Genomic DNA, 8,870 nt, shown 5'->3' with positions numbered 1-8,870 from the left:
AATCACTGAGTTTAAATAAACGGGAATGCTACACAGAGGAGGTCTGTGTGGAAAGTTTCAGATATGTAAATTAGTAATGATCAAATCAATGATTGATTTCAGCATTTTTTAATTTATAATTTAATTGTTGATCATTATACACAGATGATATTCTTCAATATTCTTGATTTACTATTAAATATAGAGTCTCCTTCCACCACTCTTTGATTATGATTCATTCTGAAAGCCGATACTGAAAGCTTTGATTAGATATTAATGTAAAAAGGTATATACTTTTACATTATAAGCATTTGAGTTATGCACATTAGTTGGTAAATTGATAAAAACTCAGCTGATGGACATACACTTTAAAAAAAAAAAAACTTAAGACGGCAACTTGCAGGCTCTTTTATGTTTACTCAACTCAACTGTTTCCTTTCTGTTTTTCTGTCACATTTTACAGATAGAAAGACAAAGTCAGTGTATTGTTTACCTACTTGGATCTTCTTTTACCTTCACATCGAACATCAACATGAGTTTCTCAACCCCCAACCCCCCCCGCCCAGTTTTTCAGAGAGCACAGTGCAGTCCTCATCTCCTGAACTCTCAGATGAGCTCACCGCTGCCCTCGCCGCAGGGCGCTGGTGGGCAATAATGGAGGTTTCTTCTCCTATATCTGAAGAGCCTGAGTATGGCGACCTCACCTCAGTGCAGTGGCAGGGAACAATGGAGGCAGGAGAAACTTTGTGCCCCAAGTCTGTGGTCTTCAGGGATGAATGTGAGAAGGCTGAGTCCCTGCACTCAGGCCTCCAAGGTGCAACACTGAAGACCAAAGAGCTGTGGAGGAAGAAGAAGACACAGGGTGCACCAGTGCCTCCCAGGTCCCAACACGGTTCATCTGTGTCTGCAAATACCAAGAAAAGTGACCACAGCTCATCCCTGGTCTTAAACTATGCATCTAAGAAGGCTGAGTCTCCGCACTCAGGCTTTACAGATGCAGCCCTGAAGACCAAAGAGCTGTGGAGGCAGAAGAAGCCTCAGGGAGCACCTGTGTTTGCCGGATCTGGGTTCACTAATGAAATACTGAAGACCACTAAGCAGGGGAGGCAACAGCAAAGGAAGTGGACCGAGATGAAGCCTCAGGTAGCACCTGAGCCTGCTGGGTCCCCTCAAAGACCACCTGTGACCACTGGCTCTCAACGAAGAGGAAAGCTCATGATCCCTGAGAATCTGAGGCAACATCTGCTAAAGGCTGCTTCTGAACTGGAATCACCTGTGCCTGCTAGATCCCCACAGGGAGCACCAGTGCCCACAGTGTCTCCTCAAAACACACCCATGTGCACAAAGTCTCTACAGAGAGAAGCTATGCCTGCCCCAGAGGTGCCAAAACCAAAGATACCTGAGCCGCTGAGACAGGAGCTGCTGCAGCAGAAGCCCAACAAGACCCCAGGGAGGCAAAACCTTAAAATCCCTCAGTCGCCAAGGCAGGTGCTGCTGCAGCAGAAGCCCAACAAGACCCAAGAGAAGCAAAGGCTGAAGATACCTGAGCCGCTGAGACAGGAGCTGCTGCAGCTGTCGGCTCGAGCATCTTCTGTTCAAGGAGCACCTGTGCCTTAAAAGACCCCAGAGAGACAAAGACTTAAACCCCCTCAGTCGCTGAGGCAGGAGCTGCTGCAGGTTTCATCTTGTGCCTCTTCTGAGAAGGGAGCACCTGGACCCAACAAGACCCCAGAGAGGCAAAAGCTCAAGATACCTGAGCGTCTGAGGAAGGAGTTTCTGCACACTGTTAAAAAAATCCGTAAATTTAGGGGTCACTTTACCGTGGATTTGCTACGGATTCGCTCCGTTTTGTGAAATACGGAAAGTTTGCTGTTGCGCAAGGCAGTATGGGTAGAATTTTCTCCCCCAGCCAGAATTTTCCGACGCCATTACATTCAGTGCGATCAGTGCCAGCCTGAAGTTCTGCGAGACACATGGAAAGTTGGAAACAGGTTGGTTGTGTGTAATGAGAATAGGAATGGAGTGCCACCTCTCAAACAAAATATATTGAGTTAAACATGTTAAACACATGATAAGCACGTTTTCTGTTCATTTACGTCTGCATGGCGGGCGTTCTGTTCTGGTACCCCTCGCCAGACAGTCGCCTTTCCCCCATGAAATGTAGGACAAATTATTAGTTGGTTAATTTTATCTCGAAGGTTTCTAGGTTTTTAGCAGCATTCCAACCGGAGCTATACAGGGTAGTGTGGCTCGCAGCTGAGCACGGGACCTTTGCTGCTAGCTGCGTTAGCATTAGCATGTCGGCTGCGCTTCCTAAGTACTGGGTACGTCAAAAGCCCATTTTTTGTTCCCCCTCGTACATTAAATTGGTCTCGATAGGCAGTTGATAGTCGTGTGTGTTTCATGTCGACGTCTGAATGTGTGCGTTTCGCGTAATTTTGAAGCGTGAGTGGACGTTTGCTGCTAGCTGCGCTAGCATTAGCCCGCCGCCTGCGCTTCGTAAGTACGTCAAAAGCCAATTTTTTGGATACACTCATGCCAATTTTTTGGATACTGAGTGTATCCACTCATTGGATACACTCATGGCTAAACTGGAGGAATTAGGAGTTCTCTCTGTAGATGACCTGAGCCTTGTGGACCCGGAGGACATTAAAGACACTCTGCCATTCATTCAGTGCAAAAGATTCGTCAGAGCTGTCAAAGCATTGGAAGCAGGTGAGTTTTTTCCCCTCTGTTTTAATGCAAGTTTTCTGAGACTACAAAGGCTGATTAAAAAATGCTAAAAAAAAAGGTTGCCATCAGCTGTACATGGCAATAACTACTCTATAATTGGTTTTCGTAATTAGGTCCATTTGTATTCTTGGTGGACCCAAACTGGACATTGAGGACCAATGTATTAATTGATTCGTAACAATTGTGATGTGTTTAATTTATGGAGATGTGTGTCATGTCATCCATAGATTCACAAGCTCCACCCCAGTTCACCAGGCCTGGCCCCTCATCAACACCTGAGCCACAGAGGTTTCAGCTGCCCTCAACACCACCTGAGACAGCCGACTCCCCATCCCAAGACACATATTCTGTACCATGGCACAAATTTCCCTCAAAAGTCATGGATGAGTTGCGTGAAAAGAAGTACATAATGGGGAAAGACAGACGAGAGATGGTTCGGATCGTCGCTGAAGATTACCTCCACAAACACCCAGGAAGACCTGGTAGACAAAAGCTGAGGGAACTCGCCAGTATGATTGTAGGACAATATCCTGCCTCCTTCAAGCTGACTGAGCCGTTTGCAAACAAACCTTTTGCAAAAGATGGTTCTGAAACTGTCTTTCGTCAGCTGGAACACCGAATTGAAAATATGAAGAGGCACAAAGCTCACTGAAGAGGCGAGCAGGGGGTGAAAATTCAACAAAGAAAAGGCCCAGAAATTCAGATCTGTATGGATGTGTGGCGTGGGATCCAATCATTGAGGGGACTGTGTGTAGAGAAGACCTGCTGTCTAAACGAGATGACTTGAAACGTGCCTTTCAAACCAGGGATCTTCAGGTGGGTCTGCAATCATCCATTATTTTCTTGTGTTGTAAGGACACGTGAAATTGTAGGACACATTGTGAAATTGTAGATCGTCTGACATCACTACGCCCATAGTCTATTGAAATTGATACCCTGTTTTATTATTTTAATTGGTTAGTTTGACTAACTGTTCAACTGTTTGACTAACTGCCTCATATCTTTAGGAGTCATCTGTTCGAAAATTGATGACTGAAACATATCCCATTCAGCGTGAAATCCTCAACGATGCTGATACCGCTATTGGCGTTGTAAAGGACAAGTGGCCGTTCCTGTTTGAAGTTCCTCACCTGTTTGATCATGCATCTAAACTCCTTGGCTTCTCTGTACAAAACAAGCTGGCACAGGTGTGTTGTTACTGTTATTATTATGATTGTGCTGTGCTGCTCCATATGGAGAGAATTTTGTCTTTATTAATCAATCAAAAAAAGAATTGCAACCAAAAAGAGAGTTGAGACCAAAAAAGATAAACTGGCAACCAATCAAATAGAATAAATTGGATGAACAATCAAATAGAATAGATTTGAGACCAAAAATCAGGAAGTGGCAACCAAAAAAGCAGAACATTTGAGATCAAAACAGAACAGGTTGCAAATGAAAATGAAATGATTAGAATTTTTTTTTTTTCAAAATTCTCTCCTTAGCTGCATTTTTTGGAGGCCAAACGAAAATGAGTGTTAGTCTTAGGTACCTGTACAAAATTAACACCTTGAACCTTGAACAGGAACTTTCCAAAAAAGAAAAGGGGATCAATGACTTCCTTGACTCCAAAGGGATGAAGACGGGCGAAGGTCCAATACAGCTCATCTGTGGCATTGCAAAATACTTCAAGGAAGACTCTTATAAACTCTTCGACAAAAAAGAGGTAGATGTTGTAAATTTTAAACTGTGTGCATGATAATTATTTCCATCCAGTGGTGAACCAAGTAACCAATCACAGTATGAAGTATAGATTCCCCTAATTGAGCTGCTGATATTCTCTATAAACTCTCTCTCTATAAACTATTTACATTAATGTCTGTGCTTAATGGCTACCTCTGTCTGATGAAGACACTAGCAGATAGTCAATTTGCCAGCAGGTTTGTGTGCACTGGAAACATTAATTCATGTGTCATGTCTGTCACCAAAACAGATCTCTGCAGATCCTGAAGTCAAACTCCCAGTGACCCCATGCATCCTAGTCAGAGGTTTGTAGTTAAATATTTTTTGTATCTCAGCGAGCTGTTTTATAAGCTGTTGTTTTGTCTTATTAAAGAAATGTTTTGCTTGCCTTAAAATATAGGATTATTTTTTTTTGTACATGATGCTCAGAATTGTTATTTTTTTCTTTATCTTTTTTTTTTTTTATCTGTGTTTAAGGTGACAAGCAATTCAAGATTGCTCTTGATGGGTTACTTGTCAATGACCACATCACCTCTCCCATTGTGGCCTTGAGCTACGTCTTCTCCATGTTTTATGTCTGCAACATCCAATACCCACCGGAGATGGCTTTTACTCTCGAATTCATGCAAAGGTAAGCACTCATTGTTTGGAAATACTTTGTAAATGTGACTTTGCCATGCCTTTCTGCACCCGACCTGCTTTTTGTCAATCTACACCAAACCCCTTTGTCTGAGATGTACAAGCTCAAAATGTGTCGTCACATGCTGTGAGCTTTTAGATCAGCTGTTATTGGCTTATGATCCCCCTGAATATGGATTTGTTCGCAGATTTCGTAGCTCCCTGTTGAAGATTATTGTTGGAATAAATGTGTCATATTTTTTAAAATGGCAGGTAACATGCTTTTTGCTTTACATAGTGTCCCAAGTCAATCAAAAACAAAACAAACATAACATGATTCTAGTTGGGAAATGGAGCAAAAACATATTTTTCTTAGAATGGTTACTTGAAACAAAATATGTTTGAGCTATCTCTTTAAAACCATTAGCACCTGAGACCAGATTATGTCAGTGGTGGTCAAACCTTTTCATGTCAAAGACACACAAGCTGAAATGTATTTGGCTGCAGACTCCAACCTCAAAATATGTTGTTCCAGGGACCCCCTCCAGAAGCAAAGACTAAACATATTAATTTAAAAAATAATACATGCTGGATTCATGCCCAAATGTTAATACTTTGATGTGTAACATGCACTGTATGTCACAGTTGCTCCACTCCATGTTTGAGGAACCCCCAGGACAGTCCATGTTTAAATGTGCTGTTTCACCTTTTGATAGTACGATGTCAACTGTGTTTTCTATCCCCTTCTGTGTTCTGTGCATTTATAATATCCCTGCACACATGTTGAGGATGCATGCTGTCATGTGTTGGTGATAAGCAGACTTCTCGCACTTGCAAACAATTCTGTATATGCGCAGTCTTAATGCATGCGTCTTGATAAGCTTAGCCACTGGCACCAGCACCACAACAACATTGGGTACTAGACATATGGTCAACTAGAATGATAGAGAGGTTCATACATAGGGGCATATTGAAGAAAACAAATGTATGATTTTATTGAACTGCTCCACTCCTGTCAAGCCACACTACATGTGCAAACTTTGTCTGCATCTCACTATTATTATTTTTTTCTCAGTTTTCTTTGGGATCATTCCTGATCGAGGCTCCAAGGCAGAGAAGAAGGGGAAGAAACGGCACTTCATTCCTCCACAGGTGTGCAAGCTAGTTTCTCAGCTGAAGGAATTTGAATGCAAGCAGAAGGAATCTGAGTGGGCCATTTGAGCTGTTCTCAAAGCTCAGAAAATACCTTTTTGGACTGAATGTACACACACACACACACAGGCAAATCCAAAAACATGGGGCTTGGGAGTAGAAATACAGATTTTTACAGTATTATGTGAGTTCAGATGTTTTAACTAGATGCCCACAACACACATGCTGCAGTTTCAAATCCCCCATGTTAAGGGGGAGGGAAGGTGGGCGATATTTGTCATTCCAGGTAGAGCTTTGCCTGTCAATGTGGAGTTGGAGGTGTAAGTTTTAAGTTTTATTTTTTGCAGAAATCTCTTTATGGCATGTTGCACAGAATCATCCTTCTAAGGTCATGGTTGTTATTGCTGCACTGATGTTTTATAGAAAATTTGTATAATGTAATACTTCTAATGTTCTATTTGTTTTTTGTAGAAAGGTCAGACACTGGTTGCAGAGCTCTGCCTGTCGGTGTGATATGTGGAGTTGGAGGTGTAGGTTTCTGCATCCTCCTGGAGGGGGCTCCTCATTTTGCACTGACAGGTGAGACAGCAACAGCAATGCTGGCAGTTTTATTGTCTTATTTTGTCAATGTCTTTAACAAATCCATTTGTTATTAATGCCTGTCAGCCTGTGGGTGCTAACAAGTTGCTAGATTTGGCAGCTCCCTGTTAAAGGACATGGCTGTAGTTCTTTGAGAGAACAGCTGGTTTATGTATGTAAAATTGCTCTGAATGTGAAGGTGATGTTCTGAATGTTTTAATGGTTGTAATGTAAATATTGCAATTCATTCACCACAAAAAGTGCAATCACTTTAAAGCACTGGCAGCTGTTAAAGGAAATAAATAATTTTTGTGATTCTACATTTGTGCTTTATTGATGATAAACGGTATAGAGAACTGTACGGAATTAAACATTTTAGGATGACTGAAGTGTCCGCAAATGGTACGGATTGAGTACTTTAATAATACGGAATATTCCATTTTAAGTTTGATGGAAGTGTCCGTCAATGGTAAAGAAAAAGTCAGGTAAATCTACGGAAATATCCGTTTTAAGGTTTACGGAAGTGCCCGTACAATAACGCAAAAATTTACGGAAAATACGGAATTTTCCATTTTAGGTTTGACGGAAGTGTCCGTCAATGGTAAAGAAAAACTCGGGTAAATCTACGGAAATATCCGTTTTAAGGTTTACGGAAGTGCCCGTACAATAATGGAAAAAGTGCTGGTAATTAATTACCAGCACTTTTTCCGTTTTTTAACTGAACTTTTTTTAACAGTGCAGCAGAAGCCTCAAGCCTGTCCTGTACTGGGTGATCCCATGGCTTCCAAGTCCCCACAGGAAGCAACTTTAGCTGACAGGAACCCTGTGTATGTTGGGACCCCACAGGGAGCAGGAGTGTTTGCCAGGTCTCCACCGGCAGAGGCAGTGCCCACTGAGCCTCCGAAAATAGCGACAGTTACCTCCAGAACCACGAAGACAAGAAAACGGAGGCTTGCTGAGCATCAGAGCATTCCTGTCTCTGCCACCCAGGTACTACCCATGTCCTCCAGGACCTCAAGCGTGGTGCCTGTGCATTCTGGGACCCTACAGGGAGCACTTGTGACCAAAAGTTCCCCGCAACAGGGATCAAATCCCAGAATGACTGAGCAGCAGAGGAAGAAGCGCAGGGAGCAGTGGAGACAGCAGCAGAGACAGCGGAGGCAGCAGAAAGCATCAGTAAGTCCCTTCCATCTCTCGTTTTTACTTATTTTCAGATTTATTCTAATTGTCTATCTGAAATTGTATTACATTATATTTCAAAATGATAAAAAGATAAGATTTAAGAATCTTATATTTAGGAAGTATTCCTCAAACCTGCCCAGCTTTACATGATTATGTCTATTCCTTCAACAGGACAACGTCAAAGTGTGTGAACCGCCTCCAAAAAAAAAGCTGGGTGTGGAAATCGAAAAGGTGCAGCTGAAGCTCAAACTGGGGAACCATCAAGCCCCAAAGCCCAGGTCCCAGCTCACCCTAATGATGGTTAGTCCCTTCTCTCTCTCTTTTACTTAGACATATTTAAAAACTGAAACACTAAAGCTAAAGTTTTCTAAACATATATATTTCAATAATTAAGTTAATCTGGGATGAGTATCATATCTTTTCAATTCATAACCCCCCCTCATGACAGAAGCAATATATCTTTAGACTTTCTCTAAGCATGGCTCATTAAATCTGCTCAGTGTTTCATCATCATGTCTGTTTCTTCAACAGGATCATGCAGCTGTGGGTCGGCAGTCACCTCCAGAAAAAAAGCAGCGCATGGCAAACGAAATCAAAGGCCAGCAGTTGGGACCAAGCCGCTTAAAGCATTTATGTAGCATATTCATATGTTTAATGAAATATTTGTAATTATGTATTATTTGAATATATTGTGTTTGTGCATATTTAATATGATTGTATGCATAATAAAAAATAAAATATAAACCATCTATCTATCAAAGACAGCACACGTCTAACACCTTAAGCTAATATAAATCACATGTTTGGGTGTCTGGGACATTTTCTACCTTACTTCCATCAGTGAGACTTTAGTATCCAAAAAAACAAAACTTGTCTTTAATATGTTTCTCACTGGATTTGTTATT

At 41.8% G+C, this 8,870-nt stretch overlaps 2 protein-coding genes across 2 annotated transcripts; both read left to right on the top strand.

Annotated features, from left to right (window-relative positions):
- The first annotated feature begins 361 nt into the window (after window positions 1-361).
- On the top strand, window positions 362-1,754 carry LOC132133591 (uncharacterized). The gene has a single exon (XM_059546478.1). It carries the CDS (start codon window positions 391-393, stop codon window positions 1,594-1,596), a length of 1,206 nt encoding a protein of 401 aa, XP_059402461.1. The 5' UTR covers window positions 362-390; the 3' UTR covers window positions 1,597-1,754.
- Window positions 1,755-7,525: 5,771 nt separating this feature from the next.
- LOC132133615 (uncharacterized) lies at window positions 7,526-8,661 on the top strand. Its single transcript, XM_059546499.1, has 3 exons — window positions 7,526-7,959; window positions 8,137-8,265; window positions 8,497-8,661. The coding sequence occupies exons 1-3, from the start codon at window positions 7,561-7,563 to the stop codon at window positions 8,632-8,634; spliced, it is 666 nt and encodes a 221-aa protein (XP_059402482.1). The 5' UTR covers window positions 7,526-7,560; the 3' UTR covers window positions 8,635-8,661.
- Window positions 8,662-8,870: the final 209 nt, after the last annotated feature.

Source organism: Carassius carassius, chromosome 50, assembly GCF_963082965.1.
Source record: "Carassius carassius chromosome 50, fCarCar2.1, whole genome shotgun sequence".
In the NCBI taxonomy this organism is placed as follows: domain Eukaryota; kingdom Metazoa; phylum Chordata; class Actinopteri; order Cypriniformes; family Cyprinidae; genus Carassius; species Carassius carassius.
This window is presented reverse-complemented; position numbering and strand designations above follow the sequence as displayed.